At 36.0% G+C, this 24,775-nt stretch overlaps 1 protein-coding gene across 2 annotated transcripts in view; it reads right to left on the bottom strand.

Annotated features, from left to right (window-relative positions):
* The window catches only part of PARL (presenilin associated rhomboid like), a 41,919-nt gene that overhangs the window by 4,217 nt on the left and 12,927 nt on the right, over window positions 1–24,775 (bottom strand). For both annotated transcript variants that reach the window (XM_032483414.1, XM_032483403.1), the window contains 3 exons: window positions 11,385–11,480; window positions 10,672–10,821; window positions 9,142–9,212 (listed from right to left, as the gene is read on the bottom strand). In XM_032483414.1, coding sequence (XP_032339305.1) covers window positions 9,142–9,212; window positions 10,672–10,821; window positions 11,385–11,480 — 317 coding nt within the window. The remainder of the gene's footprint in view (window positions 1–9,141; window positions 9,213–10,671; window positions 10,822–11,384; window positions 11,481–24,775) is intronic.

Genomic DNA, 24,775 nt, shown 5'->3' with positions numbered 1-24,775 from the left:
AAGTAGCAATACTTTTCCCAGAAAGTTTGTAAGTCACAAATTTCTAGGTGAGCACAAAGCTTAAAAACTTTCAGTTACTAATGAACAAAATATCAGGCAAAGGGGTTCCACGTCCATGACACCTGGGAAGCACCAAACTACAAGCAGTAAGATGTACCAACCAGCATGTCAGTGCATGATGAACTTTAGGGCAGTTATGCGTGTCATGTGCATATTTCGCTTAATGACTAAAAAAGAACTTCTCAAACCTCAAAGCTCCTCCAGAAAGTGAACATGAATTTGCCCAAAGAAACCAATATGCATGGAATTTCTTCCAAGCTTAATGCTTTATCATAAATCATGTGAAATTTGCATCCTACTTCATAATAAAACTAAACATTTTCCTCAAAACCTTGACAAATGTCCTGCTCCAGGAAAGCATGCCAAATTTACCCCATGGCTCTGCATGACCCACTCCTCATACCATCCTCCCTGGGACATACATGCATCCACCTGCTTGAGAAGCACTTCCCCCAACAACCTCGTATTCAAGAATAAAAACTGAAACCTCACAAACTTGTGACCAGTAAATCAACCATTTCTTGTTATAATTGAAATTATAACTTGTCATTTTTCTCCAATCATGTATTTTTCCAGGTTGCTTCATAATCATAATTTAAATTGACAATGACTATGAAATATCTCCTGGATAAATTGTGATAATTTCACTAAACTTTAATGTTAAACATGTTCCCAACTCCTCTAAAGGGCAGAATACTTGAGAAATTGGATAATTCCTAGTTCACATTAAACCTCACAACAGTCATTCATTCAAATACTTCAGTCCTACCAGGCACTATGCTAGATGGGGGATACAGAGGGGAACAAAACCAATCTGCTTTAATGGAGCTTACAGAGTGGCAGAAGAGACATAAATAAGTAAAAACAACAAAACATGATCAACTGACAGGGAAGTACAGCAACTGCCGAACTGTTTTCCAAAGTGGTTACAGTATTTTATTTCCCTACCAGCAGTGTGTGAGACTTCCAGTTTCTCCACATCCTCATCAACACTTGGTATGGTCAGTCTTTGTAATTTGCAATAGGTATACAGTGATATCTCAGTGTGGCTTTTATTTTCATTTTCCTATGACTAATAATGCTGATCATCTTTTCATGCGCATATCTGCTATCTATGTATCTTCTTCAAAGTGTCTGTTCAAACCTTTTGCCCATTCTTTAATTTTTCTTTATACAGTCTGGATACAAGTCCTTTATCAGATTTCTGATAAGCCAATTATTTTCTTTTTACCTGTATCTTTTCCCTTAACAGTGTCTTTTGAAAAGAGTAAGTTTTTATTTTACATGAAGTCTGATTTATTAGTTTGTTTTCTTAAGGATCATGCATTGTGCTCTCTCAACTATGAAATCTTTGCCTATCACAAGGTCACAAAGAGTTTTTTCCTATGTTTTCTTTTAGAAGTTTTTATTTTGGGTTTTACATTCAAGTCTCGCTTCAGAAAAAAACTCCTGACCCAGATTCATCAATTTTTAAACATTTTGTCACATTTCACTTATTTTCTTTAAACATCCAAACCTTTTCTGAATCATTTGGGAGTAGGTTTCACAAATATATCAATATAAATATATATATTTATATATCAATATAAATATAAATATATTTTTACCCCTAAAATTTCAATGTATTTATTTCCTAAGAACACGAATTTTCTTATATACCCTACAATAGAGTTCTCAATTTCAAGAAATTGTATATTCATGTAACACTTTCATCTATAATAGAGAACATACTCTAGTTTTGTCAATTGTTCCACTAATGTCCTGACAGCTATCTTCTCCACGTACGGCATTTAGTTGTCATGTCTCTTAGGTCTCCTAAAAGTTGGAACATTTCCACTGCTTTTTTTTTTTAAGGGTCCATTTTTATTATAGTCTTAAAAGCCTCCAACTGTAAAAGATGAAAATAAAAATCTCTACATGGGGTAAGCCAAACATTTGTCAAAAAAGCAAGTTGCAACTTATTCAGACACATAAATACGCTTAAATTTGTGCAGATGAAAGTCACTTAGAGAAAATTTTAGGATAATGGAACTGCTTCCCACCTTTAAAGTAACCTAAGTACAATAAGTTATAGTTACAAAGAAATTGGCTTTACGTAGAAATGCACTAATGAGAATTTTCTCTAATATTTAAATTTCTGTAACAAGCACTTTAGATGGAGAATATAATCATCTACGGAGAAGTAATTTAGAGGGTCCTGACAGGATTTTAGTGCTCTCCTTTCACACCAACTAACCAAATTATATTTGTTTCATCTTGGGGAAAAGGGTAATTTTATAGGCTATTTTTTCTCTCAGAAAATAGGGCTTTAACTTGATTTCTTCTGGGTTTTGCTGAGTTGACTTTAGGTTTTATTTTAAAATTGAAGATAGAAAAGTTGCACATATATACTATAAAGCCTGAAAGGTGTTGGGTTACTCTCTACCTTTCGAATTCTCCTTAACACTGACATCTACTCTGCTTAATATAGCATATGCTGAAAGATTCTGGGGGCAGATGTTGAAGTTCTAGCCAAAACAAATCTTTCAGAATAAACATAAATTTGGGCAGTTAACATACTGCATCCTAGCACAACCACGACCTGGCAAGTTTTGTGGGGGAATCCCATCTTCTGAGGTGGTTCTGATATCCTTGAGAGTTGCTGTTATCTATTTAGGACATGGAGTGGGGAACCAGCGAAAGGGTGAACAATTATGGAGGCTGTGTATGCGCATGTGCGTGTCTTCACACAGGCAGCCATTGTCCTGTAAAGGGAAGTCGGGATTTGTGAAGAACCCCCTGTGTTACTGTTACAGACTTGCACAGAAGCCAGTTTGGTCAATATACAATAGCAGACAGTTGATCTTAAATAGAAAATAAAGAATTCTGACTCCTAATCCCACTGTAGAATTGACAGGTATCACCAACACCCAGCCCATCCCCTTTAATATGTAGTTGACTGTGTTTCCTTGTTCTTTCACTTCTGTAGACTAAGCACTGGGTTGTCTTTGTCCACTGACCTGAACTCACATCTTAGGTTCTCCTTCGGAGGGATATTCATGCTGTCCTTCCATCTTGTAGCTACCCCAGCACATTCCTAAGGATGCAACCTGAGCTGGTTTCCCTGTTTAGGCTGACTGGCAACTATATACTAAGGGCAGGGGACATCTGGGATCCCTGGGACTCACAATACTTTAAAGTATTAGTAATCCCTAAAAACATAAGATAATCCTTTATTCTGAAGCAACTCTTCACATAGAAGATGCTAAACAGTTAGTGATTAAGAGGCAGATGCTGTTTTCCAGAAAGTCTCTTAATATGAAAAAGTAAGGACCTTTCAACTATAACAGTAATCGATTAGTCCATTATAGGAGCCCCTTTTAGAAATCATTTTTCTCATGTGTTGTTTAGCATCCTATTTTGAAATAATTTAAATCTTACAGAAAAGTTGTAGCAAAGGACTCTTAAGTCTTTAAAAAATTTTTAAAAAGCAACTCCAGTTTACTGAGGTATAACTGACATACAAAAAGCTGCACATATTTAAGGTTTATAATTAGGTTTTGACATGTAGATACCCATGAAACCATCGCCAAACTCAAGATAGTGAACATATTCATCATCCCCAAAATTTTCCTGGTGCTCCTCTGTAGCGCATACCTCCTGCTCGTCCCCTATTCCTAGGCAACGTCTCTACTTTCTGTCAATATATGTAAAAATGAACCTATTTTCTAGAGTTTTACACTGATGGAATCATATAGCATATACTTTTTTGTTGTTCTGGCTTCCTTTACAGGAATAACTCTGTATAGTTATTCTGAAGTTCACCCATGTAGTTTGTAGTTGTGTGTTTCAGCAATTTATTCCCTTATATGGGTGAAAAATACTCCATTGTATGGATATACCATAATACATTTATCCATTCACCTAATGGACATTTGAGTTTTTCCTAGTTTTGGTTGCTACAAAAAAGATGCTGTGAACATTTGTGTACAACTCTTTGTTTAGATGTGTTCTTTCATATCTGTCAGGTAAACACCTAGCAATGGAATGGCCAGATCATATGGTACACCAAACAGATGATTATCTCCATATAAAGTACTCATTAAAGAAATTTAATATTAAAGAAAATTCTCATTAGCTGTGCATTTCTATGTAAATTCAGTTTCATTGTGACTATAACTTATTGTACTTATTATATATTATTTGAAGGTTAAAAAATTTAAAAGTTAAAGTTTAAAGTTGTTATGAAGTTCCATTATCCTTCTAAAATTTTCTCAAAGTGACCTTTTTCTACATAAATTTAAACATATTATGTGTCTGAATAAACTGCAATTTGCTTTCTTGACAAATGTTTGGCCTACCCCATGCAGAGATTCTTAATTTTCACCTTTTCTAGTCAGATGCTTTTAAGAATATAACAAAAATGGACCATTTCTTCTCAAAAAAAATTTCATTCACATACATATGTATATTTTGTTGTTGTTAATGGAGGTACTGGGGATTGAACCTAGGACCTCATGCATGCTAAGCATGCGCTCTGCCACTGAGCTATACCTCCTCCTATATATATTTTCGATATAATTTCAGGGAGTCATGAACCTCAACGCATGTAGATCCTAAAGCTCTGCTTCCTTGGTTAGAGGTAAAGATCTTTTATTCTCTACCAATAATTTGTTTATGTATACTGGTTATATACTTGTAATCAATATGCACATAATATTTTTACTTTCTTTATTTCATAAGTAAACAATTTTCATAGATAATTTTCTGTACCTATATAATCTTCATTTATCTATCCTATTAATGGTTTGTATGTGTGATTTTTTTTTTTACACTATGAATTTTAAATCAATTTGCTCTAAGGGGCTTCTCCTTCTACAAGCTATACATAGCTTAAAAAACCTGGGCATTATATGTAAAACAAACATAAGATGACTCTGAAAGTCTGAGAGAAGAAAGCAGACCAGCTAGGAATGTTCGGATACAAGGAATGACATAGTGGTGAGTTCCCTGAGTTTTCTTTTGGCCTCATACTGCTCAGATTGGGCTCTGGCCAAGCTCACAACCCCAAAACACCAATGAACTCAGATAAAACAGGCCTGTGCCCAAAAATGCTCTCTCAAGCCAAAGGACCAAGAAAGCACAGCCTAGCAAGATAGAAAACCTTTAAAGAATGACCACTACTCCAGCCATAAACCTCAGAAAACCACTGTGGCCCAATCCCCAATCCTCAGCAAAGGCTAAACGGAGAGCCTGGACTTCCACCCTTGAAGACTGCAATTGGGCATCCCAATATCCCTGCCAGGTGTCAGAGGTCACGTGAGCAGCAATAATAAGACAACATTGCTCCTCGTAGCCAGGAGATTAGCAGGTATTAGCAGAGGTCAGCTGGGGAGCCGAACTCCCTGTCCTGCAGCAATAAGAGCCCTTATCCCCCAGTATCAAAGGAGGCTGAGTGGGGAACCTGGGACTTCCACCCTCACCTGGCAGTAACGGTCAGAGCACTGTCAGAGGTAGCCTGCTAAATGGTTGCTTTAATTAAGACCAAAGTCTCATAATGTAATATCTAAAATGTCCAGGTTCATTTAAAAATCACTTTTCATACTAAGAACCAGAGAAATCTCAACTTAAATGAGAAAAGACAATTAACAGACACCAACATCAAGATGACAGTGACGTTAGAATTATCTAACAAGCATTTTAAAGCAGCCATCATAAAAGTGCTTCAATGAGCACTTACAAATATGCTTGAAACAAATGAAAAATAATAGCACAGATACATAAAGGCTCAGAGAAACAGAAGACATCAAGAACAATGTAAACTTTAGAATGAAAAATAACCTAAATAAAAATACTGAATGGCTCAAGTAGAATGGAGAGGAAAGAAAATAATCAGTTAACTTGAGACAGAATAGCAATCACCCAACCTGGACAACAGAGAAAAAACAAACTTAAAAACAAAACTAACAGAGTTTCAAGGACCCATGAGGTAATAACATATAATCTAACATCATGTCATCAGAGTCCCAGGAGGAAAGAAAAAAGGTGAGGCTGAAAAAGTATCTGAAGAAATAATGGCTGAACATTTCCCAAAACACATAAAACAGATTCAAGAAACTGAGTGAACCCCAAACAAGATAAACACAGAGATATCCTTGACAAGACATCAAGTCAAATTTCTGAAACTGAAGACAAAGGAAAATATCTAGAAAGTAATAAGAGAAATGACATCTTACCTATAGGGGAAAAGCTATTTGAACAACAAAGGATTTCTCCTCAGACTATAGAGGCCAAAAAAAAGAGGCACAATATTTTTCAATTGTTTAAAGAACTGCCAGCCTGGAATCTTATATCCAATGAAAACATCCTTCAGAAATGAAGGGAAGAAAAAAAATGAAAGGGAAATCAAAACATTCTCAGAACAAAGAAAAACATAAAAGCATTAGTCACTAGCTGAACTAAGTAGCTGGTAGCTAAAGGAATGGCTAAGGCTAAGTTCTCTAAACACAAAGAAAATGATAGAGGAAATCTTGGAACATCAGGAAGAACAAAGGAAAAAATTAAAATTATGTGTTAACACAATAGATTCTCCTTCTCTCTTGGAATTTTCTAAATTACATTTAATACTTGAAGCAAAAATTTTAACTGTGATATTCTAAATGTATATAGAGGAAATATTTAAGATAATTATAATTACATTATAATTTGGGGAAAGTACTGGGACACTTCAGACTGGTAACATGACACCCAGCAGTAGACTGTGGTAAGTGATGTATATATAGCAGGACCCAGAGCATCCACTCAAAAGTTATATAGAGAGATATATACTCCAGAACACTACAGATAAATCAAAATGAAATTTCAGATGAATCTGCAACAGTGACCGACCATTTTATTTCACTTGCAACCTTGTAAGGAAGAGACTGAAGATACCTTTCTAACCTAGCAAGAGAACTCAGTTTATGTACAGGTTAGGTCAGTGATAGATATCAGTGAAGTTACAGCGAGTAGGTTATCATAATGGTGAGCAAATTCAGCCTATAATAAACTATTTACAACTTCAGGTGAAAAAAAATTCTCTAACATTTTTAACAAATGCTGTTTCCTACAGTAAACATCTGACTGATCTTTGCCAACTCAAGATTATAGGTTACATTTCACAGAAAATTAACTTTTGAAAAGCATAAAATTAGAAAAGCTTCCTGCCAATAACTAGTAAGAAATTCAATTTTTAAATGAGATTCAAAGGGGGAGATATAGCTCAAGTGTTAGAGTGCCTGCTTAGCATACACAAGGTCCTGGGTTCAATCCCCAGGGCCTCCATTAAAAATAAATAAACCTAATTACCCTCCCCTAAAAATAAAAGATAAAAATAAAATGAGATTCAGAATATGCATAGCTCTAATTAACAAAACCTCTACCAAAATCTAGTCAGTATTCTAGCTTCTTTGTGCCGATGTTAATTGATAAATATTGTCTCTTTTATCAGAGGATTACAAAGGCAATTAGATCAAAACTTAATATTTTCTATCATGATTTTATTAATAGTATTTCCCCCCCGATTTCTCACTAAAAATACCATATACCTGACGATCTGGTTTTCTTTCATTTTAACCAAAAATGAAAGAAAGTATTTGGGGATAATAATTTTATCCTGCCATGGTTCTACAGGATTTTGATGACAGAATAGAAAGTACCACTTCCACATTTCTTACTACATGCTCCTTACTATGCTAAACACTCAAAACATACTTCCGTTATAAATCAGAAATAGGTGTGTTATCCCCATTTTGTGAGAGGTTAAGTAATACATCTTAGAAGTCACGAGTAAGTGGCAGAGCTGGGATTCAAATCCAGTCTAATTCCAAATACCATGCTGCCAGCCATACTCTATTCAGCATGGACTTCAGTTTTTCTTTTTTTTTTTGGACTTCAGTTTCTTATTTGTAAAATGGGAATAACAGTTGTCTGACGGCACATCAAAATGCCTTCCCAGATCCTCTGAACTAATGAGAAAGGTCTCCCCCAATGTCCTCTAGAGACTACTCAGCCCTTTCAGTATGTATTAGATACGTGTATAATGTTTTCTCCTCAACTAAACTAAATGTGAAGTCAGAGTTCACTTCTGATTCATCCTAGTGGTCTACTCTGCCTTCATAAAACAGGCACTTAGTTGATGAATGAGGTAGTGCATTGGACTTGAAAGATATAAATCATACTGGCACCAAATTTTATACAGAAAGCAAACATTCCACAAAGAAAGAAAAAAGGGGGCTTAAGTTAAGAAAGCATAAAGGTCACAGTACAAGATACAGATCTCATTAGGAAAATTATACTCAAATCTGAGGAACACACAAATTATGGAATGATTATTTTACATAAGGATTTTTTTCCAAAACTGAAGCTTTTTAGAGTTTATTTAAATGAGATTCCCTATTTGAATACATTTAAGTGCAATGGTATTTAAATGTGCAAAAACTGTGTAGTCTATAAAGAAATATATATAAAGATGTCCATGTGCCTCGAAATTCGCCATTAAACTTAAAAGAAGATGCATTTGTAATTTTTTAAAAAATCATCCACAACATAGCTCATCCACAACATAACTGAGGGCAGGATTTTGATCATCTTGCTCACTAGATATATCCCTAGTCTCTAATACAGTGCCTAGTAGTCTAATCTGAATAGCACTCAAGTACTGACTCAAGAGGAGGATACAGAACCAGATCCAAATCTGCAATTACTTAGAACTTTCCCATGCTAGATTAGGCTGGTTTATAAGGACTGGAGGACACACTATTCTGACTACTCCTCATGATATGTACTCTGTGCCAGTTAAGTATGTATAAATGACCAACAGTTAAAAGATATAACCTAAAACTGCAAGGCTTTACAAATGTATAAATTCTAAAGTAGATATAGATTAGTTACTAGCGTTGTTTCAATGTTAATTACCTGGCTTTGATAACTGTACTAGTGTGGTTCTGTAGTCAACAGTAGGGTGAAGGGTATATAGAAACTCTTTGTACTAATTTTGCAGCTATTTGTTAAATCTAAAATTATTTCAAAATGAAGTTAACAATTTAAATTAGAAATACTTACTGCACCAAGTGATGGTCCATATCTTCCTGTGGCAACTTTACACACATAACTGACAAAATTGGAAATAACACCTGAGAAATAAAACACATTTCAGTAATTGTAGTGAGGTAGAAAAATGGCTTCCATTTCTGACCTCCACCCAACAGAGACTAATAAAGCTGGGTGTCTACCTGGGTCACTGTAAGGTGCAGGCATAAACACTTATCCTGCCTATCACTTCAGGTATTTTATAGGGAAAGAGAAGTCTGACCCTGCTGCACACTTACCAAGTGACACAGAGTCATTCACTTTATCTCTCAGTGATCATTTTTCTCATTTACACTGTGTGAAGACTGACTAGTTCCCAAACTCACCAACTGTCTGGGAAATCTGTGGGCTGCCCTCTAGACAGTAAATCAGAATCTCTGGGATGGGACCAGGGAGTCTGTATTTTACCCAGCTTGCCAGATGAATCTGTTGCAGATCTAGACCAGGTGATCTTTTACAGGTCCCTTTGGCACCAATGTCATCTGAGCTCAGTATGGCTCATTTTAAAAAAACAACTTCCTACAGAGCAGGAATTAATGGTACTTGAAACAGACTCTCTGTACCTACAACAATACAACCAATGCTTGGAGAAAGAACACACTAATAGTCCAAAAATATTGCTCAGCTTCTGTTTTCAGGGACTAGATGCATATGATTATTTAATTAACACTGATTAAGTACCCACTCCGGGCCTTTTGGTAGATGCTTCTATTTAGTCCCTTCTAAAACTCCATGTCATGAGAGTTTAAGTCTCATCCTTAGAGAGGTATACTCTTTCCTGCAACATCACACAGCTGGTAGCAGAAATAGGATCTGAATCTAGGTCTTCTATCTCCAAGCTCGGTGCCTTTTCACTACAGCACAACTGCCAGATATACTGTTTTTAAATGAAGGGATTTTAGGAATGAATTTTTATGCTTTATGATTTTAATTAAGGACATTTTGCAAACAGAGAGATAATGACATTTTGCAAACAGAGAGATAAGTAAAATTTAATCAACCAATTGCCGATTAAGCAGGAACCTGGAATCCTGCACTATCACTTCCTAGTTGAAATAAGGAAATGATGCTATCTCCGGAAACATGACTAGAGTGGTTCCATGCTAACATACAGGCTTGCAACAAAGAGAATAAACTCATTCTTGACAATCTTACTGGATAGGTCTAATCTAAAGCTTTCTGGAAACTAAACATATGGGGGAAATGAGCTTAAGTTTATTTAACAAAGATCCAAATGACTGAGGCAGCTGGGAAGTCTGGAAACCACTAGTCTATAAAATGGTGGGTCTGAGCTAAAGAAAAACCAAGGTCTAGTGAGATAAAAATGACGTGCTTAAATTCTACACCACTTTGTGGTATCCTTCTCTATACACAATTTGAGAAACAAATATGTGCTGAGAACTTACTGTATGTAGAATATGGCTATAATCATTCCCTCTCTCCCTTCTCCAGACAGGTGAGAGCACTTATACTCTGAAAGGACTTGAGATGAAAGCTTATTACCTGCAGATAAGTACACTGCCATGAACTGCTCTTGACCCAGAATGTTCACTATGCTGGAAGAGAAGCTCCACAAAACATACATATTTGCTGCCATGTGAAACAAGGAGAAATGACTGAATGTTGACAGCAACATTGGCGAACAAAGGGCCTCTACGAGAAAAAGAAAAAGTCTGATAACTGTAGAACACATAGCCAGTAAAAATTAGCCACTTTAGAGTTTTTTTCATTATTATTATGAAATCAAATATGAGAAACAAACCAGAGCCAGTTAAAAGCTTAGGTAAGATGGTTTAAGACAGCATTTTTCAAAATGGCGAAAAGCCCTTAAATCTCTGTTCTACTTTAAGCAATCAATAATAATCCTCAATTCAATGAAAGCAACTTGTTCTTATGGAAAAAGTTGGCTAGAAAAAAGAATTAGTAAATTGTATGTAATAGTCTCCTCAAAGAGTAAACTTGGAGTGAGTACGGATCTTAAGTCATTAAAAAATACCTCAATATCTACTATGTGTAAGGCAGATTTTTAGAAACCTGGATATAACAGTAAGAGAAATGAGGTTCCTGTCCTCCAAGAGCTTACAGCCTATCCTCTAGATTTTGCTTATAATTACTGACAAGTAACTCATCTTTTTAAATAGTACTCCAATTAACATAAAGTTTCTTTCTTTCATATTACCTCTACTTCAAAATAAAATTACACAAGTTAGACTTACTTGAGGCTGGGCTGGATGTGAAATATCTGATCATTGTCCGCTGTAGAGAAGGGACTCTCCACAAACAGAATACAAAAACATTTGCAGCTATGATACCTACAAAATAAATATTTGTAATTTAAGGAAGCTAAAAATAAAAGCAAAGAAAAATCTGATCAAAAGTCCACCTGAGGAAGATTTTCTACCACAATTATTTAAGAGTATTATATACTTGGGTTGGGAGAGGAGTAAGCTAAGAAAATTAAGTGAAATCAATGTTCGAGTATCAAAACTGTCATGGGCTGGCAAAGTCAAAATTTCTGGAAAACTACAGGTGCTCTAAGGGGCTAACTTCCTTCACTCAGATTGATATTTTATTTCTTTAGAACAGTTTACTCTTCACAATAAACAATAATCAGATCTATAATTATTTGAAAATAGCCAAGCCAAAGACAGAAGTAATGCACAGAATTCTTTCTTTGGCCAAGAGTAGAAAAGCAAAATAACTGCTTCTTTTTCCGCAGGGAATGGTATGCTTCTTAAGCTTCTGGACAGCTTATGGAAATATTGATGGATCATCTGTGAAGATGAAGATCCACATGTCTGAGAAAAATACTCATCAGACAAGAATTCAGGAATAATCTGGAAGAATTTTGCAACTGCTTTTGAAAATATGTCTACATGTGGGAGGTCTGGTGACTATTTCATTTTTCTGCAAGAACTAATGTTGCTAGAACTACCACTAAATTGAGTTTATTTAATGGCAGAATTTACTATTTAGTCACATTTTAGAGAAGAAATTAATTTATTCTTAAAAACTACATTTATGTACCACAACTCCTTACACATAGTAGGCACTCAACTACTTGAATTAGTTAAAGAAATTTAAACATTTATTCGTTCCTCTAGTCTCTTTAGTCAATAGGCAACTAGCCCTTTCAACTTCTTCAATGATATTAAGGAATGATCCCAGCAATATAAATAGGGTTTATTTTAGCAGATACTCACTGAATAGTCCCTGCCAGCAGCTACTTCTGCGAGTTACCTTTGGCTTCCATATTTGCTCACTCTGTGAGGCACTCAGTTATCTGGTGGATTCCCAGTCTCTCCAGTTTCTGCTCTCCCACTTGTGAGTTAGGAAGGGAAGCTACTATTTTTCATAGATTCTTGAGATATTTTTCCCCATTATCTGAAATCATTTGCATCTTACAATTGGTGGTGTGTCACAGGAATTGGTAGTATTTTTCCTTTCTTAATAGCACATTAAATGGTGTTTTACTACATCTAACTGAATTGATCCTATCAATTTTATCAGATGCCCTACTAGTGAGGACCGTGACTGTGACAGCTATTATACCATCTCTAGTAAAATAACTACAACTCTTTCCAAGATTGTGTGAGGGACAGTATTTATGAAAAAAATGGGGGCAAGGAGTCATAAGCAAGGCAAGTAAGAGTACCGTGTGTACCTCCCAATGAGGAACCTGGGACCCTGGGCAGGGCAGGTGGGCAGAGGAAGGGCAGGGCCTCTTCCACTGGAGGAACAGTCCTCAGGGGTTTATCCGAAAGGAAGTGAGCAGTGATTACTGTTACCTGGGGTTCTTTAGTTTCTTTTGGGAGAGTTCAACATCTTTACTAGCCCAGAGAACACTTAGGTCTAGATCACTGTACATGTTTGGTATCTCAGGGTAAAGAAGACTTGAGAACAGTTTGTCCCCAGACTTCCATGGTCATAAAGATCAGTCAGGGCTTTGCAGTTTGCTCCAACTGTGGTTCACTGCAAGGAGAGCAAGATGGGGTCCCTGATCCTGCCTGCTGAAAAATGGCAACAACTTCTCTGCCTACTCTGCCAGTTCCACAGGCTACTTTCTGAAACCAGTGACATACAGCACATACTTCTGGAAACTGCACGCACCACAGCACTGTAGAAAAAGAAGAGAGCCTCTCTGGCTGAGGAGATTACAACTAGGGAAAAGACTTGAAAAGGGGGAAGATAACCAAAGATATCCAGGTTAACTAACAGTAGCCAGAGAGTTAACACTGCCAAGTTTTCAACCTAAATGCAAGAAGCCTTTCTGGTAAATTATAAACATGCTGCAGCCAAACCCTTCACTTCACCGATCAGTGGTCTATGATTAGGTATCCCATTAGTAAACAACTGAACATGCATACCCAAATTATGTACATGAACCACTGGAATTCATTATAAAACACACTAACAAAAAAAATGAGAAAAGTAAAATGCAGATATTTTCTTCCTTGCATATCCCATTCTGAAAGCCACTTATAGATGAGAAAACTGAGATTCTAAGAGGTATAAGTTTTCAGAAAGCCAGATTCAGTGGCCAAGTCATAATTCCTTATCTAGTGCTCTTTCTACTAGACAGACATGGGTAGCCAAGAGTATTTCTTTTGACTTTGGTCACTCCAGAACTTCAGACACCAGACAAAGGGCCCCTTATCTGGGAACGAGAATATGTTGATCCCCAAAAGCAACTGAGCAGGAGAGGAGGTGTGACAACCCTAGGCTTGCTGATGAAGCACTGTACATCGTCTAAAGGTATAGGTGAAAGACCCCAGCAGGACAGAATCTGTCCTATGACACTGTAACTTGGGCAAGAGGCCTTACCTCAGTTTCCTCTTCTGTAAAATGGGGGCAACACAGTCTACCTTGAAGAGTTGAGTGATTAAATGAGAAAGCATGAGTAAATGTGGTCACACAGTGACAACTCGGTAACTGAAAATCATGGTAGAAAGGGAATGGCTTTCTCAGGTCTGAATCCTAGGTATGCCACTTAGCAGCTTTGTGGCCTATAGCATTTCATCCCCTTCACTTCAGTTTCCTCTTCTGTAAAGTGAAAATACTTCCTATACATCATAAAGATTGTAGTGAGGCTTGAGTAAGATAGTAGATGCACCTAACATACAGATGCTCAAAGAAAGTGGTTCCCTCCCTCAGAAGTAGGACTTCTGTCAGAAATAATTACAGACAAGTGTTTAAGTTTGCAGCTACCTGAGGTGATGGATAGTATTTGAGGCAAACAAGAGACTAAACAAAAACCTTAAAAGGAGAAGCTGAGGAACGAGATGTCCACAGGGGCTAACAATACCTTCAACATATTCCTGGGACCTAGAAAGCCACAAGAATAAGACAAAATAGACTTTAAGACAGTATCTGTTACCAGAGATAAAGAATGGCATTATATAATGATAAAATTATGGGTCCAAAAAAATCTTGATATCCACCAAGAAGACATAACAATTACAAACACATGCTTTTAACAAAATCCCCCAAAATATATGAAGCAAAAATTACAGAACTTAAATGAGAAATAAATGATTTAATAATAGTTGGAGACTTCAATACTTCATTTGGGATAATGGATAGAATAATTAGATGATAAGACAAGAAACAGAAGACTTAAAACACTGTAAACCAACTAGACCTAACAGGTACCTATAGAACACACAAAAAGAGAATACACATTCTTCTCAAGTGCACATGGAACATTATCCTGGACAGACCATATGTTCAGCCACAAACCAAGTCTCAATAAATTGTCAAAACACTGAAATTATACAAAGTATGTTCTCAGACCACAATGGAATAAAATTATAAATCAATAATATATTTGAAAAATTCATAAGTATGTGGAAATTAACATACTTCTAAATAACCAATGGGTCAAAGAAGAAATCACAAGGAAAATTAGAAAGTATTTTGAAACAAATGAAAACAAAGAAAACAGCATACCTACTATGGACTGAACTGATTTATATGCTGAAGCCCTAACCCTTAATGGGATGTTATCTGAGGATGGGCCCTTTGGAGGTAATTAGATTTAGAATAGGTCATGAGGTAAGGCTCTCATGATGGGATTAATGTCCTTGTAAGCGAGATACCAGAGAGCTTGCTCTTGCTTTCCTTGCCATATGAAGACACAGCAAGAAGATGGCAGTCTTAGCCGAGAGCTCTCACCAGAAACCAACCACGCTGGCACCTTGCTCTTGCACTTTTAGCACCTAGAATTGTGAGAAAATTAATTTATGTTGTTTAAGCCACCCAGTCTATGGTATTTTGTTATGGCAGCCCAAGCTAAGACAATAGTAAAACTTACAGGGTATAGCAAAAGCAATGCTGTGAGTGCCTACACTAAAAAAGATCTCAAATCAATAACCTAAACTTCCACTTTAAAAAACTAGGGAGGAAAAAAAAGGAAGCAAAGCAGGTCCAAAGCAAGCAGAAGGAAGGAAATAAGAAAGAGTTTGGATAAATGACATAGAGAATAGACAAAGAAAAATCAATGAAACCAAAAGTTGGTTCTTTGAAATGATCAACTGACAAACTTACAGCTAGACTGACAAAGAAAAAAAGACTCAAAATCACTCAAATCAGGAAAGAAAGTGGAATGTTACTACTGACCTTACAGAAAAAAAAAAAGGATAAGAGAATACTATGAACAAATATATACCAACAAATGAGAATAACTTAGATGAAACCGATAAATTCCTAGAAAGATACACATTATTGAAACCGACTCAAGAAGAAACAGAAGATCTAAATAGGCCTATAAGAAGTAAAGGTATTGAATTAATTATCCAAAAAACTCCCGTAAAGAAAAACCCAAGACCAGATGGCTTTACTGATACATTACTTCCTGAGAGCTGCTGTAATAAATTACCACAAACGTGGGGGCTTAAAACAGAAATGTATTCTCTTACAGTTCTGGAGGCTAGAAATTTGAAATCAGGTTGTTGGCTAGGCCATGCTTCCTTATGAAGAATCTAGGGAAGATTCCTTCCTTCTTTCTTCTCAGCTTCTGGTGGCCCTTGGCACTGCTTAGCTTGTAGTGACATCACTCTGTCTCTGCCTCCATCTCTTCAAATGGCCTTCTTTTTCTGCATGTGTCTTTCTGTCCTCTTCTCTTGTTATAAGGACACAAATCATTGAATTTAGGGCCCAGCTTAATCAAGTATGATCTCACTATTTCAATTAAGATAATACTCAACTTCTGGGTACATATGCAAAGACCCTATGTCAAATAACAGTTTCTGGGTGGACACGAATTCTGGGAAACACTGCTCAACTTACTACAACTGATGAATTCTAGCAAATATAAAAGAGAATTAACACCAATTCTTTTCAAACTCTTCCAAAAAACAGAGGAGAAAGGAACATTTCTCAACTCATTCTATGCAGCCAGTATTACCTTGATATCAAAACCAGACAAAGGACATTACAAGAAAATTACCAATATCTATTATGAACATAGATGGAAAATCCTCAACAAAATATAGCAAATAAAATCCAGCAGCATATAAAAAAAGAATCAGAAACCATGACCAAGTGGAATTCATTCAGGAATGCAAGATTGGTTCAACATATGATAATCAATGTAATCCTCCCTATTTACAAAGTTGGAAGACTCACAATTCCCAGTTTGAAAATTTACAACACAAAGCTACAGTAATCAAGACAGTATGTCATAAGGATACACATACAAATCAATGGAATAGAATTGAGAGTCAAGAAGTACATCCATACATCCGTGGTTAATCGGGTTTTGTTTGTTTGTTTTAACATCTTGGTCAATTGATTTTTTATTGTGGTCCCAAGACAATTCAATGGGGAAAAGAAGTCTTAACAAATGGTGCTGTAACAACTAGACGAAACAAAAACAAACAAAAGAATATGGATGCTTTCCTAAACTGTATATAAACATTAATTCAAAATGAATCAAAGATCTAAATATAAAAGCTGAAACTATAAAACTCCAAAACACAGGTGTGAATTTTTGTGATCATGGCACCTAAAGCACAATAAAATAAAAAGTAGATAAAATGGACTTCATTAAAAAGTTCACGCTTCAAAGAACACTTTAAAGTGATGACAACTCATAAAATAGGAAAAAATATTTGCAAATCATGTATCTAATAAGGGCCTATATTCAGAATAAAGAATTCTTACAACTTACCAAAAGACAATTTTAAAAATGGGCAAACTATTTTAAAAGACATTTCTCCAAAGAATAAATGGACACTCGCACATGAAAAGATGCTTAGAATCACCGGTCATTAGGAAACGCAGTCAAAACTGTGAGATACCACTTGCCACACATTAAAATGGCTATTATTCAAAAAAAAAAAACAAAAAGAAAAATAACAAGTATTGGCAAGGATATAAATTGGAACTCCTGTACATTGCTAGTGGGAATGTAAAGTGGTGCCGCTACTGTGAAAAATAGCTCAGCAGTTCTCAAAAAGTTAAACATAGAATTAGCATATGATTCAGCAATTCCATTTCTACATATATACTGTAAATATATATACTCCAAATAATTGAAAGTAGGAACTCCAAACAGACTTGTACAAGAATGTTCTTAGCAGCATTATTCACAATAGCCAAAAGGTGGAAACGAACCAAATGCTCATCAACAGATGAATGAACAAAATGTGATGTATACACACAATATTATTTACCCTTAAAAAAATGATATTCTGATACATGCTAAACCTGGAAAACAGTATGCCAAACAACAGAAGCCAGACACAAAACCAGATTTTATAATTCCAATTACATGAAGTAAAGGCAAATTTATAGAAACAGAAAGTAGAATGGTGGTTACCAAAGGCTAAGTAAGAGGTGGGGGAAATGGGAAGTTATTATTTAATGGCTACAGAGTTGCTGTCTGGGATGATGAAAAAGTTCTGGAAATAGATAATGATGACAGCTGAACACTGTAAATATATTTAATGTCACTGAATCATACACTTAATGGCTAAAATGATAGATTTTATGTTATGTATAGTTTACCACAATAAAAAAGATACAAAAAGATAATTGTAGTTGCTGATTCATTAGAAAAAAAGACAGGCAATAAACAAACAGCATCCTCATACATTACCTAAGTAATGTAAAATGGTACAGCCACTTTAGAAAACAATTTGGCAATTCTTCAGAAAGAAAAAAATAGGGAAAACTGGATAGCCACACTCAAAAGAAAGAACTTGGACTCTCACCTGACACCATATACAAAAATTAACTAAAAATGGATTAGAGGCCTAAAGGTTAAGACCAAGAACTAGAACACTCCTAGAAGAAAACAAGGGGAAACACTCATAAAATTGGACTTGGCAATGATTTCTTGGATGTGACACCAAAAACACAGACAAAAAGGCAAAGACAAATGGGACATCAAACCTAAAACCTTTTGTGCAAAGGACACAATCAACAGAGTGAATGGCAACCTACAAAATAGGAGAAAATATTTTCAAAGCATGTATCTGATAAAAAGGTTAATATCCAAAATATTTAAAGTCAAATAACCTTATTAAATGAGCAACAAAGTCAAATAACCTGATTAAAATGAGCAAAGAACTTGAATAGACATTTATCCAAAAATGATAATCAAATGGCCAACCAACATATGAAAAAATGCACAACATAACTTCACAGAGAAATGCAAATCAAAATCACATAATATGTCACCTCATACTCATTTGGATAACACCCATTTTAAAAAACCCTTAAGCAGTAAATACCAAGTGTTGGCAAGAATGCAGAGAAATCAGAGTCCTTGTACACTGTCAGTAGGATTGTAAAATAGTGTAAACGCTACGGAAAACAGTATGGAGCGTCCTCAAAAAAATTAAAAATAAAACTACCATATAGTTCAGCAATCCCACTTCTGGGGATATATCCAAAAGAACTGAAAGCAGAGTCACAAAGAGATTATTTGCATGCCCATATTCCTAGCAGAACTATTCATAATGCCAAGAGGTGGAAACGACCTGAATGTCCATTGATGAATAAACAAAATGTAGTATATACACATAACAGAATAAATTATTCAGCCTTAAAAAAGGAAGAAAATCCTGTCACATGTTACAACATGGATGAATCTTGAAGACATTATGGTAAGTCAAACAAGCCAGTCAAAAAAGACAAGTACTGTATGATTCCACTTATGAGGTATCTAAAATAGTCAGATTTATAGAAACAAAAAGTGGCATGATAGTCAACAGAGGTGCCAGGAGGAGAAAAGGGGAAATCATATGATGGGTATAGAGCTTCAGTTTTAAAAGACAAAAAGAGTTCTGGAGATGTTTCATAACAATGTGAATACACTTTACTGAACTGGACACTTAAAAATGATTAAGATGGTACATTTTATGTTTCTTACCACAATCTTCAAAAAAGGTAAACAGACTACCATATGCCCCAACAATTAATACTCCTAGATACATTAGCAAGAGAAATGAAAACGTATGTCCACACAGAAACATGTGCATAAAAGTCCAGAGTGGCATTATCATAATATTAAGCCAAAAAGTGGGGGAAAAAATCCATCAACAGATGAATGAATAAACAAAATCTTATATAACTATATAATGAAATATTACTTAGCTGTAAAAAGAAATCCATATTGACACATTCCATGATAGGTGATCCTTTAAAACAATACACTAAGAGAAAGAAGCAGCCACAAAAGGCCTCATACTATGTGATTCCATTTTTGTGAAATGTCCACAACAGGCAAATACATAAAGAAAGAAAACAGATAAGTGGTTCTCTAGGCCTGAGAGGGTAGGGGAATGGGAATGGCTACAGGGTTTCTTTTGGGATAATGAAAACGTTCTGGGATTAGGCGATGATGACAGGTGCACAACCTTGTGAATATAATAAAAAGCCACTGAATTGTATACAGTTGACCCTTGAACAGCATGGATCCACTTATACACAGAATTTTTTTGTAGTAAATACTATGGTACTACACGAGCACAAGTTGGTTGAATTCACAAATGCAGAACTGTGGGTACAGAGTGCTAATCGTAAAGTTATAGGCAGATTTCAACTGTGTGTGGAAGGTCAGCATCCCTAACTGCTGTGTTGTTTAACGGTCAACTGTACTTTCAAATGATGAATTTTAGGATATATGAATTATACTTTTTTTTTTGTTTTTAAGGAAACAAACAAACAAAAAAGATACACTGATCTGGGGACACTGCTTGGGGTTCAGGGACCTCAATCTATTTTCCTCCTTAGCCAAGAAGGGGGGTACAAACTATTTTTCTCTTTTCCTAAAAAGACTATCCCAATTGAAGTCCAGTAGCTAAGTACAGCATCGCCTATGTTTCTGCGGTGGGTCAGTTCACCCCTCCACAGCTCCTCTATCTGAAGGAAGCTAGATCTGGCCAGTCCAGACACTGACAAGCACATACATCCACAGCAGCCAAAGAACTGAGCTCAAGCGGTCCCTACCTCAGGTTCCCTGGGAACCAGGACTACACGCACATGGATCATTTTGTTGGCCTCACACAGTGGCTATAATTTCTCTTCCTGGGAATTATCCAAAAAACAAGTTAAGGACTGGTGTCACAGCTTCCTGGAATGAGCAGGAAAGCCAGAAAGACTATCCATCTTCCATCCTCCTACGGAAGCAAGACTCAAGACAACCTAAATATCCATTAATAGAAGACTTGTTACTTGTAGTATTCATTTGCATGGACTTCTACAATGCCATTAAAAAGAATGAGCCTGGGGTGCTAGTAATTTCCATTTCTTGATCTGAATGCTAGTTATATGGATGTGCTCAGTTTGTGAAAATTAGTTGTACATCTGACATACACATATCACACGTCAATAAAGTATTCTTAAGAAGCATACAACAGACTTACTTATACTGACAGGAAATATCCTTCAAAATATCAAATAAAAAAAAAGGTGTAGAGGAATGTGTATAACATGCCACCATTTGTGTTTAAACCATAGATAAATAGATATAGATGTAAATGCCCATATATAAATAGATGCTTTGGAAGAATACACCGGCAACTAAAAAGGCAATGGTTATGGGTATGAGGATAAAAGTCTACAGTTGAGAGAGATTTTTCACTGTATATATTCTTTAACACTATTTTAATCTGTTACCATGCACATTTTTTCATTTTACAATGACAAAGACTAATAACCCAAGTAGCCAAAAAGATCTCCACTTCTTCCCTGAGTGCCAGCCTCCTACCTTGGGAAATTTGCTGCAATCTGGGCTGTGAATCAGCACCCAGATACCTGGGATAAAGGAAGGTAGTGTGGTTTACCAGAAAGGTAAATTAGTGGTGGTTTGCTGTAGCAGAAAGTGAAAGGGTATTTTAAAAAGCATATTATTTGAACTAAGGAGTTTGTTTCCCATATACTTCCTTTTTAGCTGTGTGATCTCAGACAAGTTATTTAACCCCTCTAAGCCTCAGTTACCCCATGTGAACAATGAGGATACCACTAACAGTGCTCTTAAGATTAATAAAAGGATTAACAACAATATGTATGTTTGTAAAGTATCCAGCATAGTACTCGAAGCCTAGTTGGCACTCAAGCATTAGTTTTGTTATCCTTTCCCCAGAAATAACTAAAACTAAAGAATTAAACAAACAAACAAACAAACAAAAAACCTAATCCTCGTAGAGATAGAAATGCAAAGAAAAAAGAACAGACTTTAGACGTTGGGGCAAAAGGGTCAAGGGCCTGGGGTATAGCAGTGCCTGAGCTTTGGAGCTGACAATAGATACAAACTAGGAGAGTAACTGGGACACCGTCTTCTTGATCTTCTTCCCATCTTCATCCTCCCTGTCCCTCTCCTCATCAGATACAATAATTTGGCAGGTTCTCCCCCCTCAGTTTTACCTGAATCCCAATATAGTAAAGTCAGCATTCTGCTGACCTAACAGGAAAACATGACGTGTGCCTCACAAGTATCTCTAAAAGCTACAAAGGTAGAGGAAACACTCTTCTGGGGGGTTAAAAGCCCTGCAGACCAAGGCAATAGAACAGGAGACTAGCTAAAACGTACAAGCAACAGGGTCAAGTCTTCCTTTGATGAAGGCTACCTGATGTTCCCCCTTCATCCCACAAATACCAACTGAACTTATAAAAACTTTTTCATAGCAATGTGAAGTTTGGGGAGATATTTCTGTGTAACAATGAAGATTAAGACCAAAAAACAAATCAAAAAACCCTAAACCAAGGAAAAAAAAAAAAGATTAAGGAATTAAGACCAGTTCTCTGGCAGAGCTTGAAAACGTGATTCCCAGGGACAGTTTGAAACAGAAGAATCAAGAACTAGGGACTTCAAAACTGTTATCAGCTCCAAGTAAGGGAAGTTTTTCACCTCACCACTGGATACTACCTTAATAAAATAAATTATAGGTACCCCTTATGATCTGAACTGTTCTTACCCAAACCTAGGCACCAAAGAAATATGGATAAATTTGAAACATCCCTTACTACCTCAAGTTCAGGAACCAAATACATTTGGATAAAACATTTTGCTGTCTGGACTTGCTATAACCAAAATCTTGCCATCCAAATTCAAGAACACATTAGATTCAGATAGCAAGGAATCCTTTTATGAAATGTTTGGTGTAAAACTGAGAAATCTTTAACCTACTAAAGCTTTCATGCTGCCACTGTCTAGGTGTGAATACCAGTGAGCAAAGAGGCACACCGGTGAGCTTTGAAACTTTCTAGGTCAGTGGCCTCCTAAGGAATTAACAAGGTGTGGGGGGTTTGTGTTTTGTGTATGTGTGTGTTTGTATTTTGAAAGAAAATACTCATAGAACATCTACAACCCAAGGAAAGGGAAGTGGTACAGAATGAATCTGTGACCCTATAAATCTATCCTCAAAGTCAGGAGCTGAGCCAACCTCACTTAGTGTCAGCCTAAGGGAAGCAATAGGGAGAGCTCAACCAGGTCCACTGAACAAACTGGCATCTCTGAAAAGAGACAAGACATAACTAAAGCACAAGGTTCATTAGCCACAGAAATCCAAGCATCATTAACAAGTATTGTGAAGCTAGAGTCACTGCTACCAGAATAATTATTTTCTAAAAGAGGAATCTGAGATGACACTGAACAGATCAAAGAGCATCTCCTCAGCCTCTATAGGTCACTTAGATAACCTGACAATAAGTATTTAGGATCTTTAGCGTGACCACTCACACTTACGTGGTTCAAAGTATTCTACACTCAAGCTGCTAATTAGATCACAACGTCATTTAAGAAAAAGAATTCTGATTTTTATTTATCTCCAAATTACCAACTTCTCTGAATAAACTACTTACTGGCATGAAAAGGTTTTAAATTCTGATCCCAGGTTTCCTCAAATGTTAAATGACAAAACCTTTCCCATCTTCAAAGAACACTAGGTATCAACTAATTGTGAGATACTTTGAAAATACCAAAGGAAATCAAAACTTTGCTACCCTAAGGAAATGCTGTTAATTTTCAAAACAAGCAAAGAAACAAACAAACAAACCCATTAATTCCAATGAAAATGTATGTGTTGTTACAGAGCTATCTTTGAAATTACGTTTTTATTTTAAAAAAGACCCCCAAAAATGAAATTATCCTAATTATCAAGACCTCACTGACTAATCAATTCTACAGTATGACAATATACTTCGAAAAAAATATCATCTTTTGATTCAACATCCCATTAACATTCATTTACCCACTAGATTTTAACTGAATACTTTTATATGTGCCAGATATGTCCCAGGAGCTATAACAAAATGAAAAATCTCATCACTGTCCTCAAAGATGCTTTATGTACAAATACATAAGGCAAGTTGTGTTATAATGATTAAACAGTAGAATGAGTTCAGAAAAAAGAAAGCACTTCCTGCAGGAAGCAATGTCTAAGCCATACGCTTGAAGACTGGATTAGGTTCCACCAAGGGGTCAGAAAATTAAACCTTCCAGACATAGGAAATAGTCTGAATAAAGAAAGATAAGCACCTTTTCTCCACTTAAATAGATACGGAAAATTAAGAACACCATTAAGTCTAAACATATTTGAGAAAAAGCATTATTCTGCTATTTCTCTGGGAAGATATTTTTCCCCATCTGCACAACTGTTAAAGAACTATACAAATGCATTTCCCCAAATTTCTCAAATAACTAAATCCATACAATATTGTACAAGCGATACCTTGAAGAGCCAGATCTGTCTTCCATAAAAATTAACAAAAAATAAAAATAAAATTATCACGGTGATATACATGTTATGCTTACATTTAAAGAGAATTCTATAAACAGCATGGTGTACAAAAGAGAAAATAGGCTTTAGGATGAGACAGATCTGGGTTCTCAAAGTCAGCTCTCTTACTAGCAGTGTGAGCCTCAAAAAGTTCCTTCTCTGAAAGTCGGTTTCCTTATCTGCAAAAAGGGAGATATCTACCCTATACACAACCCTGTGACATAGGAAGAGAATACGTATAAAGCATGCTGCATAAAGAAGGTACTTAATCAATGCCTCCTTTAGTTACTTTAATGGGAAAATAGTACTCACTCATAACCTATTTCACAAGCTAGCATTTTACAGCATCTAGATCAAAATTAGAAAACAGCTGACTCAGA

This window comes from Camelus ferus, chromosome 1 (genome assembly GCF_009834535.1).
Source record: "Camelus ferus isolate YT-003-E chromosome 1, BCGSAC_Cfer_1.0, whole genome shotgun sequence".
Lineage (NCBI taxonomy): Eukaryota > Metazoa > Chordata > Mammalia > Artiodactyla > Camelidae > Camelus > Camelus ferus.
This window is presented reverse-complemented; position numbering and strand designations above follow the sequence as displayed.